We start from the raw sequence: 21404 nt of genomic DNA on the forward strand, positions 1-21404 counted from the left end.
GATCTGAGTCATTTACCAGTATCAAGTGCATCATCAGTATATGTCTTTTCTCCAAGGGACTCAGAGAAACTATCCCCCACACTGACAGGAACATGTTCTAGTCGTTCCGCGTGGCCATGTGACAAACTCATATGGTTGGTCGGCCGTGAAGAAGAAAATGCGTCTTTGCTACATGGCGTGGTAAACGTCTCGTTTTCAAGTAGAGCCTCGAGAATAAAGTGTGCTCTTAAATCCCCGCTACCTGTAATGAAAATGATCAAATAGATAAGTAAGGAATGTGTTTACATTATCATGAACATGAACTGTGTATTATTTTTCACTTTTAACCTGTATGTGTTACGTTACAACGGAAGTTTGATGTAAGCAAAACTGGGAATTGGTTGGACGCTTAAATTACATCACGTCCGTCAATATTCATATCAGGTTTCTATTTCTGTTTCCTAGCTAAGGCAAAATAATGATGTTCCGATAAGTACACTGAACGTAAATCATATCTGACAATAGTGAGATATTTCATGCTAATGTAAAAAGTCCAAGAACTTGTTTGCCTTTTCCCATTCTAACTGCAGAAAAAATAGTACATGTTAGAATTTATATTTCGTATATATGCTTCTAACAAAGTAACTGTACCATTATCATTATGTTTTCAAAACAAAATATCTCTCAAGTTTTACTAACCGTGCATTTCTCTTGCTCTTTCAATCGCCTGTTCAACATCCTCTTGCCTATACCCTTTGTCCATTACAAGCAGGGAGGCATTACTATTCAAATCTTCTATCAGCTGATCAGGAACAAGACGTTTTTTCACGTGTTCGCATGAAGATTCCTTAAACCATTCAAAGCATATAAGTTTATAAATAATGTGTTTTATCACATGTTTGACGTCGCGGGTTATAAAGCCATTATATAAAAATGATAATACAATAGTGTAATAAAGCTTTGACGTCTACATCGTTTATATAGGAGACGTTGGTCAAATTGACTTGTTTTGTTTAGATAGTAATAGAAAGTAGTGTTTTTATGTTTCGACAGAAAAGGCTAACATGTTATAAAAAGAATATTATATTTGTGACTTTTCACATTGAATTCATCAAACTCGTTGAATAAAACTGATAAAATGCCCGGCAGAGCCTCGCATTTTATTAATTTATTTAACTAGTTTAATAAAGTCAATATGAAAAGGCACTCATGTGATATCCTCTTTAAAATAAACAGGATTAAAATTAGAGTTTCTGTTTGAATTTCTAAATGTTCGTGAATTTCTACCCAGGAACGCAAATAGAAAACAAAAAGAACATCAAGTGTACCGCCGTCAACCAAAAATAAGTAAGATTGAGAATAGTTTTATTTGATGACCAGAAAAATGTTCTTTAAAATAGTATTACAGATAATATGAATTGATACATTGCTTAAATGTTACCGGGGATAACCTGACAAGTTCAGTTAGATTCAACAATAAATCGTAACTATGGGTCAGCAGTCAATATTGTTATTGAAAAGTCAGTTCTGACTATGAATTCAATGAAGTATTTAATGTTTTGTTTTTTTAACGGATGTTTAATACCAGTCGTACTGTCGAATATATAAACAATATCAAAACAAGTGGAAAAGCCACGTCCAATGAACTATGCCACCCATACAATCATCCTGTTAAGGAATGGTAACTCAAAAGTTAAAATCATAACACAAAGAGGCGTTTAATATACATTATGACAATGCTCGATTTTTTTCATAGGAAGTCAAATGTTTAATACTGACACATTGCCAGACTGGTGAGAGAACATTTTGACGTCTATTATGACGTAAGATAGTCGCATGACATCCGGTGCATTATTCCTCTGATGAATGAAGTTCACCACACTTTTTATTATAATATTTCAATAAACATATTAGAATGAAAACAAACAAGGAGTTCGCGAAATTCGTCGCCTTATTTAACACAGTTCATCGCCCAGATGCTTGAATATTTAATCATTCGTGGTCCAATCAATTCCTGAACGCTGAACCGTGGTAAATCAGGCAATAAACCACGGGGACGCCTTGAATATTTGATCATTTTATGTTATCAAAGTAATAGCAAATACTAAATACTCATTTTCATCTGATTCAGTGCATACGTGTCATCACTAAAGGTTTACAGTTGTAAACATGTTTTAAAGAAACTTACTATGTATTTCGTTACAATAGATAAGATTCAATCACCTGTGTTACTTTTTCATTCTCATACTGTGCCCTTTTTATAAACTCTTCTCCTATACATAGCTTCAAATAGTCACAATCTGGGAAATGTTTAGCATGTTCGATCCAGGATCATCATCCTGTTGCCAGTGTTGCATCCCTCCTCCGCAGAAGAAGCATCTTACCGAGTCTTGGCGTCCTGGAATAGAAAAATCATATTACTAAAACTTTTTTTCTTCTTTTTTTTTTTTTTTTTTTTTTTTGAATTATATACTACTGTTTATGTGTAGGAATTTTACTTTGCGTCATCACCAAAGTCATATTAAAGGCGCTCGCTACAGTTTTTCCGGACGGGTCGATATTTACCCCAACACCGTGCCAATTTGGTTGTGTTTCTAATCGATGTAGCTCATTGCAGAGTTGGAGCGGTCTTCTGGCTGAACACCACTAAATCCAGCTGTTCTTTATTTCATATAAAATCCACTTACTTCATAACGGTTTTTCGACATTCCGATTTTCAGAGACTTACATTCCCATAAAGAACTAGATCGCTACTTTACAAAAACAAAAAGAAAAGGGGGTGTTAACTTTTATATAAGAAAACTACAGTTCGTTAAATACAACCCGCTGAATTTACTACTTTTCGCTTCTTTCAGTTTCTTTTTTAGAGACATTAATTCTTACGCCGCCATTTTTACCTAGCATGCGATAGGAACATGCTGATTTCAATAGAAAACAAAGTGATACATACTGAAACGCGGTAGGGTAAAAGTAAGCACGTTGCTGTCGAGAAAATGCGCTAGGAAAGGAAAAAAGATTAGTAATATTTATATTTGGACTACTTGTGAACAGACCAGCGGAGGCTTACATTCTATTTGGTAGTGATCAGCCTATAAGAAAACTTTTTTTGTTTGATTTTTCAATGAATTTGCATTCATTCTCAAGGTACACCTATTTTTCAATGATTCTGCTTAGTTTTGTTGCAAAATATTGAGAAAATATAGAGAAATGACAGTTCATTACAGGTCACCCCCATCCCCAAAAATACGGGAAATTTAGCCCTGTGCAAGCAATATTTCAATTTATTTTACCTTATTCGTGGAATTTTCATTCAAGATCCATTTAATCGTTACGATGTTTGTCCTTTTCATTCAAAAACATGCTAATTTCAATAATATTTAGACAATTGTAGTGCTAAAATGCGAGAAAAGACATTTACTAGGTCCTAAAACGGACCAAAATAGAGCAACCTGGTCGAAAAATCGATCTAAATTCCAAAATCACAAGGAATTTAGGAGTTTTCTGCCATTTGTAACCGTTTTACATCATAAACAATAGATTATGGGCATTTTCATTGATTTTCGAGGAGTTTAACAAAATACCATGTATTGCCCCTTATAGGCTGAACACCAATAAATCCAGCTGTTCTTTATTTCATATAAAATCCACTTACTTCATAACGGTTTTTCGACATTTTCTAGCATATCAGATTTTCAGAGACTTATATTCCCATAAAGGACTAGATCGCTACTTTACAAAAACAAAAAGAAAAGGGGGTGTTAACTTTTATATAAGAAAACTACAGTTCGTTAAATACAACCCGCTGAATTTACTACTTTTCGCTTCTTTCAATTTCTCTTTTCGAGACATTAAATTCTTACCCCGCCATTGTTACCTAGCATGCGATAGGAACATGCCGATTTCAATAGAATGCAAAGTGATACATACTGAAACGCGGTAGGGTAAACGTAAGCACGTTACTGTCGAGAAGATGCGCTTGGAAAGGAAACAAAGATTAGTACTATTTATATTTGGACTACTAGACCAGCGGAGGCTTACATTCTATTTGGTAGTGATCAGCCTTCTGCGCATGCCCAGAAGTGATTATCTAATGTCGCGTACGCGGCAAAAACTCGCAAATTATTGTATGGTCGCATGCAATTAATGTATAATATGTATAATATACTGACTAGAAGTTAGGGTAGGTATCACCATAGTTACAAAATATATACATTTAAAGTACTTTTAGTTCAAATTGCTTCAATACGACATATACTGGAGTCTGTAATTCATACCGGCGCTCCAACTCTGCATTGAGTCACAGCTGTTTCTAATCCCGTACCGTACCCATACCGTACATCCGTATTCGTAAACTATAGGTTTTGTTCGGAGAAAGACGGAAACTTTCATCGTTCTATGACATCAAAATGCTTCAGAAACACTTCAAAATCCGCTTATTAAGAAATCTGCCGTTTGATAATTTGATATATCTCTAAATCATTTGCTCAAACACTGAAAGAGTATTTCGTACCAACCTGCGTTGTATAAATGCCCGCCACACCCCACCTCGTTGTGATTTGATTTAAGCGAAATCTAATGTGGTGACCTATCAATTTTCTTTTTGTTTTAGATTAGGTAGACATAACCAAAGGTATGTGCAGAGTTTGGTTAAATTCTAGTATGTGAAACTCGATAAAATAGCAAAACTACCAACTTAAAATTGACAAAAATATGCAAAAATAACCCTTGGGTCTGCTGAACAAGTATTTCTTTCTTTACAAAATCATTTTCTTTTGATTTCTCTGAGCATGTTTCAAATAGATATATTGTTTCCCGTCATAAAAATGCTTAGATATCAAATTTATGCTGATTATTGTACTTTACTGAAATATATTTTAGAAGTATAGAAATTTTGAAAAATGTTAAAAATAGCACCATATCTAGGGGCAAATTAAATTGAAACAAAGCTGGTGACCTAGTATTTTTATTTTATTTCATTTTTCAATAAATCATAACATGATCTTTTAATACAAACCATTTCATCAAATTCTATTATTGAGAAAAAAAAATTACGAAACTGTAGCGAGCGTCCTTAAATTTATTTCTGATCCATATCTGTTTAAATCAGATAACATTGTCTTTATTTAACCCTTAACCTGCTATATTTCTAAAATGGATTGGTCCATCATTCAATTTGGGCAATACCATTTATCATTCGAAGGGCTGGTCACTGAAAATTTACTGATTGACCTAACGTTATTTTAGAAATAATTTTTCGAAAAGATCTTAAACAAATCAATAAGATTGTTTTTCTCGTTTAGGCTATCGAAATGAAAAAAAAATCTTACAAACAATTTATATAAGAACAGCTATCAAACTACACTTAAAGGGCTTTGAAATCGCTGTTTTTATTTATTTTTTTATTTATTTGTTTCGCTATTTTTTCAAAAGGTTTTTGTGCGGTTATTGATTTGCTAATTGCACCAATGTTCTGAAACTTACACCACTATATCGGGTATCATGGATCAAATAAATACAGATCTTTAATAACCACTGATAACAAAGAGATTACTATTATGTTTCATTGTTATTAGGTCTTTAAAATATATATGCCTCTGTAAAATTTCTATTTTAGTAATATGCACTTAAATAAACTTTATTATAACGTAATTGGTAAAAACAGAATACCGGTAACTAAATATGTTTAGAGCATTAATGCCAAATGCGTTTTTTTTTTTTTTCATTTTATGCTAAGTCGGAATTTCGAGTTAGTATGTTGCCTCTTTTATCAAAGTCAAAATTTGAACGTCTGTCCGAGTGTCAACTTGAGGTCAAAACTGTTAATGGGCTACTTTCGTTCACTCTATTCGTAAAAGATAGTGAAAGCGTTACATGGAGACATTTACCTACACATCCATATTGTGTACCTAGCATGTAGGGACTTGAACGTATACTTCCATACATCAATGTATGGCCTACCCTTACTTTTACAGCTATTCCAGATGTCAAACTGTATCCAGTATATATACATGCATTTACTTGTATAGTATGTTCCAGTGGTACGGGCTCGTACTAGGTCAAAATAGAAAATATTCTAAGAAAACATATTTGCCAAAGAAGTTTGATATTTTCAACAAAAAAGAAAGAGGATAGTCGAAGCACATAAGATATAAGACAAACTATATATTTCCAAACAAAGTGAACTTCTTTCTTTTACAATTTAGTATATATAACTTATGAATGTGAAATTTAACCTCGTGGTGCTCTCAACACACTTCACATAAACTTAAAAATGATTTATAGTTTAACTAGCCTAACATCCAGTCATCAAACTTTATCTCAATGGAATTTTATGCAGTGAATCCATTTAGTGGATTTATTGAGCAAATATGACAGAGAAAGAGTTTCCAAAAATCGTTTGGCGCGCTAAAAAAAAAAACAGGGAAGCTTCTAGAATGGAGGGAGGGGGTCTGTATCTTTCACTATCCTACTGACATTATTAACAGTCTCCTGGATGAGCTGTGCATATGTGTTACCGCTGGCGACTATAAATAAGCTTGCATACACGCAACCTATTGACCCTCTAATAAAAAAGTTACTGCTTTCACTTCGCTCTGTTCAAATAGATGTTCTGTAACCTATACAACGATGACATGCTCACATTAGAAAACTTCTAGTATCCGTTTATAAAATCAACTCATTTCTGAAAGCGATTGTTGGTCAGGTTTTTACCATATTTGTATAACTATTTAGGTACATATCATGTATAAAATTCCAAATATGTAATATAAGGTTTTTTATTTTTATAAAATAAGAAGGGCTAAAATGATACATGTAGCGTCCAAACTTTGATGAATGTACTTTAAGGCTATCTGCAAAAAAGGTCAGCAGAATATGTCCGTCCTTTTATACTGAATTCTAAATACCTGTAGCATAAAATCCCGCCTTTGAGAGTTCTTCAATAACGATCCCTTTTGGTGACCATGGTTTGAATGTTGCCAATCTTTCCGTTGTCAAGGAATAATCAGGATTCTTTGGTCTTCCATTTGATATTCCAGGATAAAATTCCATTGCTTGTTCAAAACCTTCATTCGATTTAAATAGTTTTAACTACGACTGTTATTTTTAAATATGGAAAAACCATAAGAAAACTATTTATAGTATGTTTAAAATTAGAAAGATAAAATCCGTGTATATGTAAAGCGTTTATTATACACAAAATGACCAATAGTACATTAAACAAATTTGCACATTAGTGAAATCATCCAATAAATGCATTTTTATTATGTAAACACTTTTTCGTGTATGACTTGAAACCAAAACATTTTGTAAAAAGAATGCATATCGTGAGACAACGTATCGGGAGAGTATAAATCTATGGCTCACTTTGAAAGGGAATACTCAGCATATTTTATCATGGCTTATTATATCTGTAATCGTGTTACAAGACTGTTAAATTAAATGATCATGCATCTTGTGTGCTAATCTTAGGTAAGCCTAATGACAACTGTCATGACTGTACTTTGACTATTCAAAGTATCTTGCTTGGTGGCTAAAGTCATGTATGATAGTTTAGAGGATTTTTAAAAAATAATTGTATGAGCAAATTCTTTTATTTCAGCTGGTTTCACTTCATATCATCCATGACTGCAGAAAATGTTAACTTCAAATCCAGTTACAATTTGGCACATACAAGCATGCACCAAGAAGATTACAAAATACAGAAAAATGCATAACACCATTATAACAAGATCTTGCTACAGCGGTTTTAGCCCGTTATGTAAAAAAAAAGCGAGCGTGAGAAAGTGGATTCATTTATTTTAAGATGCACTTTAATACATTTCTTAAAAAATAAATATGAAAATGATTTTTCTTATCCATCGGCTGTTCAGTCGGGAAAATGACGTGTAAATTCTTTCGAATATGTCTTCACTATATAGCCTCAAAGAAGCAAAAATCTCTTATCAAAAGTCTATTTGACTCGTAGTCAGAACGTATTTAATATAGGTGAACGGCCGTTTGATAAGAAAGTGATCTTTCATTTTTCATATAACTGCGTGTTATGCATAATGCTGTGTTGCAAAGTTTTTGGTGCTTACTTGTATGTTCCAGATTGTAATCGCTTGAAAAAGAAATTGAAGTAAACATCTCTCTGTTTTCAAGGGCATGGTTGATATAAAGTAAAGTCAAACGCAATAAAGGAATTTACTTATATAATTATAACTATTCTCCATGGAAGTGGCGACAGCTTTTCATATTTTAATACCGGTAGTTAATATGCAACTTTCATTGAATATTAGACATATAATTACTAAACCTCAAATACAAACAAATATATTAAGCTGTGAAACAATAAGAGTAAAGCAATCCAATGCCGACTATGCTCTGTCATAGAGCATGATCCCTTGGCGAGGCGTACTACGTTCTCTGTGATGTTTAAAAGACATCGCGTGTGAAATCATCTCGCACTCCACCTCTGATGTTGATAAGTCGACCGTTGCTTTCAGAGAATTGGTCAGGACTGGCATAGATTCCAGGAACACTGGAAAACATAAATGTAAAAAAAATACCAAACTAATATATGTGTTTGATTAAATAACTTCCATTGCATAACATCCAATTATATTATTTTATGCCAGTACATGCAACAGATGTATTCTGTGTTAAAATTCTTATCGGCCTTCATTCTCACAAAAGTAGCTGCTCGGTTTTTCACAAAGGGTCGGGAGAAGTTCTGCCCTAACGAACATATGAGAAAAATGTTAAAATTTTCATGGAAAAACATTGATGTAGGGCATTCTGCAAAAATAAAACTATTTCTCAGACATATGCTAATGTATGGTATTCGCTAAACCAAAAACACAGATCGCTGTTTGTTATTGTTGTTATTGTTGTGGCGTCAGGTCGTTATTGTTGTGACGTCAGCGAATGGTTGAAAATATCTGACTACTATCGTAAAGTGGTGGGTGTATTTTGATGTTCTTTGTTGAGCACGCTCCTTAGACTGCGATCACCCTGTGTTCCGTTTGTATTTTCAAGTGACTCTGGGCTTTGACGATGCTTTCTGACGTATATTTTATACATAGAGGGTATTTTTACGGATAGACTTCTGGAGTCTTATTGATATAATTCATTCATACAATGTAGTTTAGTTATGAGATCGGTAATTATGCGTTTTGCACAGTCTCTGAAAACAGCAAGTTAAAACGAGTCATAAAGCAAACTGCAAAATATTTTGCATCTCGCATTTTGAATGGGAAAAAAATGAAAACATTTTGCACTTTATGATTAGCAACTCAATGTTTATGATACGTGCAGCGTTTTGAAGTTCTCACTTCACGGCTGGTATTGCAATTCAAGATTTGACCTGACCGCCTTGATAGCATAGTGGTAGAGCGCCATCTCCGAGTGCGCGACTCCGAGTCTTGGGTTCGATCCCTTGTTGCGTCATACCAAAGACGTGAAAAATGTTCTTAGTATCCATCCTCGCTTTGCGCTCAGCATTAAGAGGATAGTGATGGGACTGGTCAGCCCGGTGTCAGTATAATGTGACTGGGTGGGATATCATGTCACGTGTCTACGGCGTGACATTCCAGTGAGGCAGCACAATAAAGTTGGGCATTGTGCTCATTGCTACAAGAATATCACTGAAAAAGTTTTGAAATAGACGTTAAACCCGAACACGCACGCACGCACGCACACACACACACACATTAGATCCGACCCGCAAACTGTTTTGCAGTATGCGATTCAAATTGATATTTTCTGTTTTTCATGTTATGAATTCTTTACATTTTGTTTAGAAAATTGAGAGTTAGACATCAATAAATATACTAGGAAAGTTGCAAACATGATAAACAGTTAAGACCGATAGTACATTGTTAAGATGCCTACTATAGCTGTAGATATATTTTAATTGGCAATAAGCATTGATGTTCTGGTTTTTAGCTGTGGATTTATGTAAAATCGTCCGCTGCATGCAGAAAAAAGATTTATCACAGTAGGTTTAGAAATGATTCAGACGTATATGTATTAAGATTTTAGCCAAAGGTTTTCGCAAAATTCGGCTAATTCTGAAACGAACTGAAAATATTCACAATGTTGACTATGTAAATTTAATGAATGCATCCATGCGTATTACTCTTGTGTGGTGTGTGGAGCATACTCGTACTGAAGAAGTACATACCTATCGGAAAACTGGTTATAAGGCTTGAGAGGATGCCCATACGAGTAAGTTAAAATGTATAATTACTTTGAAAAAGAAAATAAATAAATGTCAAAACCCTTCAAAGGTCAAAAAGATTGTACCAGAAATAGCATTTGTTACAGCGAGCCTGACTACTTGAAAGAGACTAGTATATGTATAACAACCACCAGAAGGTAACTATTAGATACATATCTTCCTTGTTTGTTCTTCGAATATTTCTTTGATATTCCGAATTTTAGGTAATTGTTGATTTTTACATTAATATTTAGATTCGTGTTTGCCATAGGTTTTAAATGAATGTAAATACTGAAGTGTTGTGACGAAACCATTTGTGGAATGATTTTCGAAGGCACTAAAGACGCCACAGGGTTTTGTTTTAAGATAAACAACAGGGTTTTTCATATTCGTAGAAATCAATTATGTTTGAACTTGTTAATTATTAGTGTGGGCCGTTTAGTAAGGAAGATTACACACAAAAATAAAATTGGTATAAACACAGGTACACTGGTGTCAACTGGCATATATTTACTGTTAACAGTGATCATTGTGGTCTCAACGAGTTTCTGGAAAATGTATGCGTTTTCCTTTTGGCTTCTTGGCGATAAAGGGTAACTGAGAAAAAGGATAAATACCAAAAAATGGAGTCACGATCCTAATTCACACGACTTTGTTACTAAGAGTTATCTCCTCCCGGTGAATCCCAAACACACACACAAATGGCATGTAAAGCACAAGTGCTCTTGTAGATATATATTTGTTTTCATATAGAAACAGCAAACCTTACAAGCCACAATTTTCAATTCTGCTCCCATAGAGACGTGAGAAACAAAATTGTAATCTATTTGTATTAGATATCTATATATGTTTACCTGTAAAATTTGATTTGGTTTTATTTTCGAAATAAATATGTTTAAACTAAAATGAATAATGTAGATTCATCTATAACAATAATGCCTGAAATTTCAACACACTTCATGTCATCGGAATCGAATTAAAAGTGTGCAAGGCTTATCTTGATAGGGTAATCAAGTACTTGGTGAATATTTAGGACAAAAATCATCATTAAAAATAAGTATTACATAAAATATAGATCTCTAGATAACTTTAGTATCATGTACAGATACTATTACTGATAACTGAATCACCATATCAGTTATTCAACATGATATTTATTTCAAACAGTATGCAAACACGTAGATCTAAATTCATTTTTATTTTTCCCGTTTCGGAAATGTCATTTCAATGCGATATGGGGTTAAAGTAAGTTTATATGATTTACATTGTTTATATTTCAATGAAATTATCAACTTATTGATAATTTTCAGCATGTCTTCACACAAGTTTTGCTTCAGTTGCTATCTTTTAATCAGGCAATAATTGTATTTTTCATCGAAAAGCTGTTATCAAACTCGATAACAACTTAAAAGTATGACGTAAGTAACAATGTATAATGTAAAGCAAAGCAATAAATCTCAGGCAGCTTTTACCTCAATATCATTTTGAATCATATTTTAAAGCAGGACTTGAAGGTAAGGACTTCAATATTTTTCACTAGAGTTTTAATTATTATTAAGCTGTCTTTGACATTAACCTTTATCCATTTTGGACCATTGAATACTTTGCATATTCGAATAAAACTTTTTTTGCTGTGTTTTATGTCATTTAACTGTAATTGTTCAAAACTTCAGATCTCATATCGAGGGCTTGGTGCAAAACTGTTGTAAGCGTATATAAATAAAGAACAAGATACAATATTTTTGCGCCAAGCCCTCGATATGCATTTAGACAAAAATGGATTGCATACGTAATCTTTCTTCTGGTCTAATTTTATAACGTGGAATTCGAAAGTGTGGGCTATCAAGTTTAGAAATAGAAACAAAAACAGTTTGCTAGATTTTCAGTTGATTCTACGATATTTAAATTTATCTCACATACAATACTTTTTGTTATATCAAATCTTGAGAAAAATAGCTATGTTGCCAGTGTGTCAATTAAAATATGGTTGCTTTTTAACTGCAGCATCTCTGTTACTTTTTGCCATCTTGATAAATGACGTAACATCATGACTTCAGACGTACATTTATTTGATATCCGTTTTTTCTACCTATTTCGTCGGACACTTGACAAATGCATATTTTGTTCGTAAGGTTTCATGCATATTTTGTTCGTAAGGGATTATAGTTACATATGAGCCGCGCCATGAGAAAACCAACATAGTGGCTTTGTGACCAGCATGGATCCAAACCAGCCTGCGCATCCGCGCAGTCTGGTCAGGATCCATGCTGTTCGCTAACAGTTTCTCTAATTGGAATACGCTTTGAAAGCGAACAACATGGATCTTGACCGGACTGCGCGGATGTTCCGGCTGGTCTGTATCCATGCTGGCCGCAAACGCACCATGTTGGTTTTCTCATGGCGCGGCTCATATATTTTTACAAGAGCACATAGCGTGTCTTTATTTCCATTATGTGTTTAGCAAGTGTATCTTTCATTTAGTTAAACATAGTGGGGATTTAGGATGTAAGTTTGTGCAAAGGAGGTCATCAGTTAAAGCTAACTTGTGATATTTCTTTTATATGTCATGGACAGTTCTAAGCCGTGTCCCATTGTTTAATTTGTTCTCGCTGTTTATCTGTTGAAGGCCGTCTATGTATTTTGTTTGTGCTTAAATAATCATGTTTCCATGTTTTAATACATTGTTATAATGTTCGGGTTTGAGGGGCTGCGTTCTTAGACCCTGATAATGCCTGTTGTTCTATTTTAACCAAACTATATACACTTAACTTAACATTACAGTTGTAAATTTTGACAGCATTTCGATATGTATTTGTTTAAACACTTTTAGCAATAACAGGATAATTTCTTAAACATTGGTTTTCAATTTCCATAGAAAAGCAGGAAAACTGAGGGTATGTCTTTTCAAGTAGAAACAGATGCGATACCCATTCCACAAGAATCAGATGATACCGCTAATGCAATTTTTCCACAGACCAATAGCGGAAGCTTGAACATCGCTGATACTCACCCTCTAGATCAAGTTACCAACGACCAGAACAATGATGATTTGTCTAATCAAACCATACAGGAGCCACTCACTGATTTGGTATTGCCTCCAAGACCACCTAAAGATTTTGAACTGAATAATTTCTTGTTACATCTTGCTGAGGACATGGAACATGATGATCTAGAAAAAATGAAGTTTCTGCTGTCGGGTAAATATAAGATTTCACTTATCAGGTAAATATTAAATTTATCATATCGGGTAAATATAAATTTTCATAAATCTGGTATTCGTCTGAATACATACATAGGACCATATGTTGTATTTAGCGGCACGAGGGACATGTGATGGTTATTTTTTTATTTAACTTTTTAGCTTTCTCATTTTGTTACAGACTAATTAATTGTGTTAATATTGTGGTTTGTGGTGGTGTTGTTATCTTCAGAAAATAATACTTTGACTTCAAAAGAGCATATTACATGTGCTTTTACCTCCCAAAGAGACCCTAACATTGATACCTTTCTGTTTTCTAGGAGATGGAGGGATTTCCACAAAAGAAAGGGAGCAAATAAAATCGCCTCTAGATCTGTTCAAACAATTAAAGAAGAGGTCACTCATAAGTAGACATGATATACTTTATCTACAACTGATGTTAATATTTACCGGAAAGAAAAAAAATCCATACGTATGGCTTGTGAATTTGCCAACAATACTAGAGGGACATTACATTTCTTTCCGCCTCCAGAAAAGCCAAGTAAGAAAATGTATATAAACAAATATTGGAGCTTGCACCAAAACTGCTATATTGATTAATGCATTATTGTAGTCTGATGCTTACGGCATGGAGCTTGAGCATGCTGTCTGTATAACGTTATCACGCCTTAATTAATGATACTATTCTTGTCACAGAACTAATTGGTAATATATGCAGTACCTCAAACTAAAGGCATATTACATAATACTCAGATTTGCTCAATTCATTACAATCCTTTCCAGCCGATGGTTACAAGTATGCTCAACTTCACGTTAAAGTTCCGGATGCTCTAAAGTATACAAAACAAAGTCTAGAAAATCTGAGACGAAGGATATCTGAGATGACATTCGCACCCGAGTACTGCATTCATATCGTTGGTGTTGAGCCACAAAGTGTACTTGTCACTTTTATGATGCCTTCCGTGTATGCAGAGATTCTTGAAGACATGTTAGAAAGAAAGATATTTTCTGATGTGTTTCAAGAGATGATGGTAGAGTACGTGGTTGTTTGCAACAGAAGATTTATCTACGATGTAAAAGGCAAGTTAAAGTGATTATAATTTCTTTCGAAAAGATGCTTTTATCCTTTTTAACCTTGATTAAATCTTTCGATTCTTATTGTTCAGTTTTAATGCATGAGAACTTAGTTTGCATTTTCTCATATATAGATATACTTCCGGTCAATGGCGGTCAAATGCACAATGTTGGTAAACAAAGAAAAAAGCTAGGTTGTGACGAGATGAATAAGATGAGTGCTTTGTTGTCAATGAAAAATGAATCGTGATACATATAATAATGAGATGGAAGGCTCTGCAGACGAATCAGATCGTGAAGTAAATGCGAAATTGAACTTTTCAGTGAGTACACAGAACCGTTTTGAAGGGCGTCATAATAGCCATGATCGACAGTCAGATAATCAGACCCGTAAGAGAAAGAAAGGTAGCCGAGGTAGTATTGAAATTGGTGCATTTGCTGACCTGAGTACTGATGATAAGCTCGTTTGTATATTTGACCAGGTGAACAGAAACTTTGCCAAAATTGAGACTATTGAAAATGTACAAGGCAAGTGCGTGAGCGATATTCACGAAATAAACAAAGGTTTCTTAACAACAAACCAAAGAATTGACCATATAGAGAAATTATGTGATGACCATACACAAACTTTGAAAAAAATGTCCTATCATTCCATCGACCAAGAAGCTAGAAGTATACGGAACAATATCATTTTCTATGGGATCACTGAAAATCTCAGATATTCAGACAAAGAGGTCGCATATAGATTTATGGAAAGTGACCTAGATATTGACACTAGTGGAATGTGTATTCAAAGAGCCCATAGACTGGGGGTGTTACACAGTGTTAAAAATAGATACAAAGATGATCCAAAACGACCACTTATTGTAAGGTTTAAAGATTATGTTGATACTGAAACAGTCATGGAGAAGGCTTATAAATTACGAGGGTCAAAGATCGGAGTAGACAGGGATTATCCTCGAGAAATTGCACTCGCACGCAAAAACTTGTACACTTCTTCCGAAGCCAAAAATGCACGACAAAATAAAGAGAGAATGCAAATAAAGTACACAGCTAGGCTTTTCATCAAGGGTAAAATGGTTAAAGACATGTTTCCAGACTGGTTTAGCGTACTAGGTTATAGCAGAATAGACAACAAAAACCATAGCATTGATGCCAGGAATTAAGCTTACTCGATCGAGACCGATGTGGACAAATCAGTAAATTTAGTTGATACGTCTGAGGGGAACGATGAAGTATTCGAACAGGTTCTGAAGCCGATAGACAAGTCCTTACCTGACAAAAGTCCAAATAAAGATCAGTCCCGAGGAAGAAACCGACATAAATCCCCAAATATAAACTCAAATAACTATAGAAACCAAACTTTAGACAGAGCACGTATATCAACACCTGCTAGTGCACGAGGACGCACGGAATCAACATCTATAAATAGAACACGGGGAAACCGGAAAACAGAGGAAAGCGGGGGAGGTGAAGCGGACGAGAAAAGCTAGGATCGATGTGAGGGGAACAAGGGCATAAATATATGTTTACTGAATTGTCAGGGACTGCTAGGCTTACGCTATAACAAACTTGACTCTGATGAGATGACACTATTATTTAAAGAACATGACATCTTATTATTTACAGAAACCTGGTTAAATAATGTATATAAATATGAGGTTAATGGTTTTATTAACTTTGCGGTAAATAGAAAAAGTAAAAAGGGCGCAAAGAGAGACAGCGGGGGTTTAATTGTTTATATCTCAGAAAAGTTAAAAGGAAGCGTTGAATTTTTAAAAAAGTGTTGAAGACTGCATACTGTGGATAAAATTGGACGGGCATCTGTTTAATATGATAAATGATGTAATTTTATGTCTTTGTTATAATGTACCTACTGGTAGTAGTAGAGAGATGTTTCTTGAACAAAGTATATTTGAAATTATTTCTGATGACATGTACCATTTCGAAAATGTCTTTGAAGGTAAATGCAATTTTCTCTTTACAGCAGATTTTAATGCAAGAGTAGCGGAAAAGCCAGACTTTGTCGAAAATGAATTTTTATTAAATTTAGATTTATTACCCGAGGATTATGTCGAAGACACAGTTTTGCCCAGAAAGAGCCAAGATAAACATGTTAATGAAAATGGCAAATTTTTGCTAAATGTTTGTAAAGCCACGGGCTTAAGAATTTTAAATGGTAGAACTGGTGCAGATAAAAATATAGGCAAATTTACATGTGTAAAAGAGCAAGGTAGTAGTGTGATAGATTTTGTTTTATGTAAGCCCGACATGATGGAATTGGTTACATCGTTTGTTGTTCATGAACCAAACATACTATCGGACCATTGTCTTGTAACTTTTTCGTTATGCTCGAATCCAAATCCAGTATCTAATGAATCCGAGCAAAAGAATATTAGTAGCCCTACGTACATGGTAAAATGGGACAGTTGTAAGAAAACGATTTCCTCGATGTATTAGAATCTGAGAGTGTATGTAACAAGTTTGCAAGGTTAGGTAACACCATGCGAGAGGCAAAAAATGTTGAAGATGTTGATAATATGTTGTCAGATTTTTATTTAACTGTTGAAGAAGTTTGTACACCCCTGTTCAGGAAAAATGTTGGAAATCGCTCCACATCTTTGAAAGGTAATAGAAACCAGTGGTATGATGATGAATGTAAAGACAAAAGGACAGTTTTTTATCAGTGTTTAAAAGAATTTAGAAAGGATGATTGTAATGAAAATAGGATAGATATGGTAAAAGCTAGAAGTGAATACAAATATCTGGTAAGAAGTAAAAGGTATAATTATGATAAAATACAAACTAAAAAGCTGGAAAATATGAGAATTTCAAACGCAAAAGATTATCGGAAATTGCTAAAAAATGTGTTTATGTGTTAAGAATAGTTCCCAGAATATTTCTGCTGATTGTTTGGCTGAATATTTTAAAGCTGTAAATAATCCTGATTCCGCGTTTTTTCAGCCTGATGACGATATCATTTAGCTTAATGAGAGATACCTTAATAACGAACTTAACGAAATGTTTGCTCAATTGAATGTTAAGATTTCTTCGGCTGAAGTTGTTAAAGCCTGTAGTGAGCTGAAGCTAGGAAAAGCGGCTGGACCAGACTTAGTGTTAAATGAATTTTTTAAGTATCGGGCACTAAATAGATTCTTCTTATCGTTTCTCATAAATTTGTTCAATAAAATTTTTCACCTGGGTTATTTTCCGGAAAAGTGGACAGAGGGATATATCATTCCTATACATAAAAAGGGCGATACAGGCGAACCTGGAAACTATAGGCCAATTACGTTACTTAGCACTATTGGTAAACTTTTTACGAAAGTGCTGAATAATAGATTAGATATGTGGTCTGAACATTACAATGTATACATAGAAGCTCAGGCTGGTTTTAGGAAAAATATGAGCACGGTTGATAATATTTTTATTTTGTATGGCCTTATTAACCATATGCTTAATACAAATAAAAAACTTTTTGTAGCCTTTATTGATTTTACGAAGGCTTTTGATTTTGTTGTACGTGACATAATTTGGTATAAGCTGCTGAAGTTAGGAGTTAGAGGTAAATTGTTAAGTGTTATTAGATCAATGTATAGTAATGTTAAGTCTAGAGTTAAGCATATGAATACAATAAGCAAAGATTTCACATGTATGTTAGGCGTACGACAAGGAGAGTGTCTTTCATCTTTTTTATTTGCAATGTACTTAAATGACATTGAAGAACATTTTATCTTAAATGGATTCGAGGGGGTAAATTTAGACATGTTTAACCTTTTACTTTTACTGTACGCTGATGATATTGTTATTTTTTCTGAAACGGAATCTAGTTTACAAAAGGGCCTTGATATGTTATTTGATTACTGTATAAAATGGAAGCTAACGGTTAATGTAGGCTAAACTAAGGTGCTGGTTTGGCAGAAAAGGTGGCACAAACAGGAGAAATTTGTATTTTACATATAATGGTCAAATTGTAGATATTGTTAAAAGTTTTACATACTTAGGAGTTACATTTACCACAGGTGGCTCATTTACTGCAACTCACGAGGCACTGGCGGGCCAGGCGTTAAAGGCGATATACAAACTTAAATCCTATTTAGTAAAATTTACTAATATTGGTGTTAGCCTTTCTCTAGAATTATTTGACAAATTAATCGTCCCTATTTTATGTAACGGGTGTGAAATATGGGGATTTAATGTTATAGAAAGAATACATCTACAGTATTGTAAACAACTTCTTGGTGTACGTACACAGACACAAAATAATTTTGTATATGGAGAGTTAGGTCGTACAAGTTTACTTAATAAAAGGTTGTTATGTATATTAAGATACTGGTTTAAGTTATTAGAATGTGATTCTACAAAATATATAAAAATTGTGTACAATATGATGTTACAAGATTTGGATGTGTATCCTAACAAGAAATCATGGGCATATCACACTAAATATTTACTTGAATCTTTAGGTTTGCCAATAAAAATATGTTTTTAGAAGTATTTAAACAAAGACTGCACGATACTGGATTGCAGCAATGGAACGCCCGACTAGAAACCTCGACCAGGGCAAGAACATATAGATTATTTTCTTGTTTTAAATATCAACCTTATTTAGACATTGTTAATATTAAAAAGTTCAGAAATGCTTTTACAAGACTGAGAGTATCTGCACATCATTTAGAAGTAGAAGCAGGCAGATGGCATAAGCCAAATAAAATAGCGTTTGACCAAAGAAAATGTAAGTTATATACACTGGAAGACGGATTCCATTTTTTATTTGAATGCCCACTGTATCAAGATATTCGGCATATGCATATGAAAAAAAACTACTGGAAAAAAACCAAATAATACCCTAAAATTTAAAGAATTGTTTCAATCTGATAACATATGGATAGTCAAAAATCTAGCAATGTATATATTTAAAAGTTTCGAAAAAAGAGGTGTTATATGTCGTAGGGTCAAATATTTACTATCCATTGTATTAAATAAAACAGTTATAAAACATGATATTCATTCAGCTTGTTGTTTTCGTTTGTATTATTCCCTTTTCCTAAACCTTACAATTAAGGGGAAATAACTCAATTATTCCTACAAGTCCAGCGTATTACGAAGTACAATCAAACTCCTGGCCCTATCTGCTATATTTTGATCGCTTATATTGTCCTATTGGTCCGAGAGCTCACGGACTTTTATTGCAACAATTGAGGCCAAAAGAAGTTTATACATTTTTGGAAACAATATTTCATATCCTCCATGAAAACTCATTTCTTAAGTGTCAAAGCCGTGCCTATCTATATTTTGTACACTTATGTTTGTGATATGGGAGGTTAAACTCACTTGTAAAAATTTAGGGGGTAGGGTAAAGTTTACGTCTACCAGTTTTTTCACTGTTTAATTACAGTAGCTATTTGATTGTCAGTAAATGTATATATGTCAACCAATGTCAGAAAAAAGAAATTCATCAAAAAGGAATGAAGGGCAAACTTGATATTTAAGGTCAAAGGTCAAATTTATGTACAAATCACAAAAATTGGCATATTTGAAATTTATTTTCATTATTAAAAATTAGTTTGTTATCATAAGCCACTAAGTTTTACTTATGTAATGTGTTTATATCAGCCAAAGTCAGAAATGGAAATCTTGTTGCAAAACGTCAAAGTCAACCCTGATAACTGAAGGTCAAAGTTAATTTTCATGCAAAAATGTGAAAAATGTTACCTTTACTTTTTTAATCTGTTAAATATGTATTCACATTATTAGTCACCGAAGTTGATTTGTATTAGTGTCTGTATGTCAGGCAAAGTCAGCAGTGCAGATGTAACCCCAAAACTGCCAAGGGTAAAGCTTATATCAGAGGTCAAAGGTCAAATTTGAGTGAAAAATTGCATGAATAGCTTCCTGTTTGAAATATAAATGCTAATCCTAATCATTATTAGTAATTGCTCGTGATTTATTTTAATGTATATATGTCCCACAATGTCAGTAATAAAGATCAAGAAAAGTTCAAATGTGATATTAAGGGTCAAAGGTCATTTTCATGTAAAAGGAAGAAAAAAATGGCTCTTTAACTTTTCTTCTTGTTGATAATATTTTGTCGATATTTGTCAACGATATCAGTTCATTTAATGTATAAATGTTAGGAGATGTCTAGTATACACATACAATTTCAAAACATTCAAGGTCAACCATAATATCAAAGGTCAAAGGTCAAAGAAGTGAGTAAAATGTTGCAAAAATACCACGTATTTGTAATAATTTTTATTGTTTAAAAGTATTTGTTTTGTCATTTTAGTAACTGATCGTTGTTCATTTTACTGTATATATGTCAGACGATGTCATAGAAGAGAAAATAAGTCAAGGTCAAACCTGGTATTGGAGGCCAGGGGTCACTTTTGTATAGAAAATCACGACCTTTACCATACTTACTTATTACTTTGATCAAAAATAGCTTGTTGTTATAATTCACTGTTAGCAATTTACTTTAATGTATAAATGTCAAGCAAGGTTAAGCAATGTAGGTCTTATCCTTATAAGTCAAAGGCAAACCTATTATCAAAGGTCAAAGGTCAAATTTGTGTAAGAATTCGCAAAATAACAAGAATTTTGCAATGATATTTGGTTGCGGGTTTATCCCGCAACCAAAGTTAAAGTGTATTTCTGACTATCATAGCATCTTTATTTTATTCCAAATCACATCCAAAAGATGTTCATGTGCTACACAAAATAGTCCCATTCATGCACAGTGCAGATGAATTATCAATGAACAAGCAATTTTTATTCAACCTGTATCCACTCACACTAACCATTTAGATTATATAAGATCTATCAATGATAAGGTATTCCAGCCCATGGTTACATCACAAGCGAGGTCAGGCAGAGTTCATCTTAGATATGAGGCACATTAAATTTGTATTTGTTTCTCATTCATGTATATTCATAGACTGGCATTTTAAA

The 21404-nt window shown here is 33.6% G+C and overlaps 2 protein-coding genes across 2 annotated transcripts; one reads left to right on the plus strand and one right to left on the minus strand.

The window, feature by feature from the left end:
- Positions 1-16: 16 nt before the first annotated feature.
- LOC123551128 (baculoviral IAP repeat-containing protein 7-B-like) lies at positions 17-7083 on the minus strand (the record flags this gene model as incomplete). Its single annotated transcript, XM_053536251.1, is given in 4 exon segments — positions 17-241; positions 679-826; positions 2203-2377; positions 6885-7083. Coding segments are annotated over 2 exon segments (289 nt in total), but the record flags the coding sequence as incomplete, so codon positions are not given.
- A 5969-nt stretch (positions 7084-13052) lies between these two features.
- LOC128554916 (uncharacterized) lies at positions 13053-14451 on the plus strand. The gene is made up of 3 exons (XM_053536250.1): positions 13053-13377; positions 13700-13920; positions 14163-14451. Exons 1-3 carry the CDS (start codon positions 13077-13079, stop codon positions 14211-14213), a joined length of 573 nt encoding a protein of 190 aa, XP_053392225.1. The 5' UTR covers positions 13053-13076; the 3' UTR covers positions 14214-14451.
- Positions 14452-21404: the final 6953 nt, after the last annotated feature.

This window comes from Mercenaria mercenaria, unplaced genomic scaffold, assembly GCF_021730395.1.
Source record: "Mercenaria mercenaria strain notata unplaced genomic scaffold, MADL_Memer_1 contig_864, whole genome shotgun sequence".
Lineage (NCBI taxonomy): Eukaryota > Metazoa > Mollusca > Bivalvia > Venerida > Veneridae > Mercenaria > Mercenaria mercenaria.

Coding starts and splice junctions, on each gene's coding strand:
- LOC128554916 (XM_053536250.1), top strand. CDS start 13,077: ATGTCTTTTCAAGTAGAAACAGATGCGATACCCATTCCACAAGAATCA. Junction 13,378..13,699: donor AATGAAGTTTCTGCTGTCGG/GTAAATATAAGA, acceptor TCTGTTTTCTAG/GAGATGGAGGGATTTCCACA. Junction 13,921..14,162: donor TCCGCCTCCAGAAAAGCCAA/GTAAGAAAATGT, acceptor AATCCTTTCCAG/CCGATGGTTACAAGTATGCT.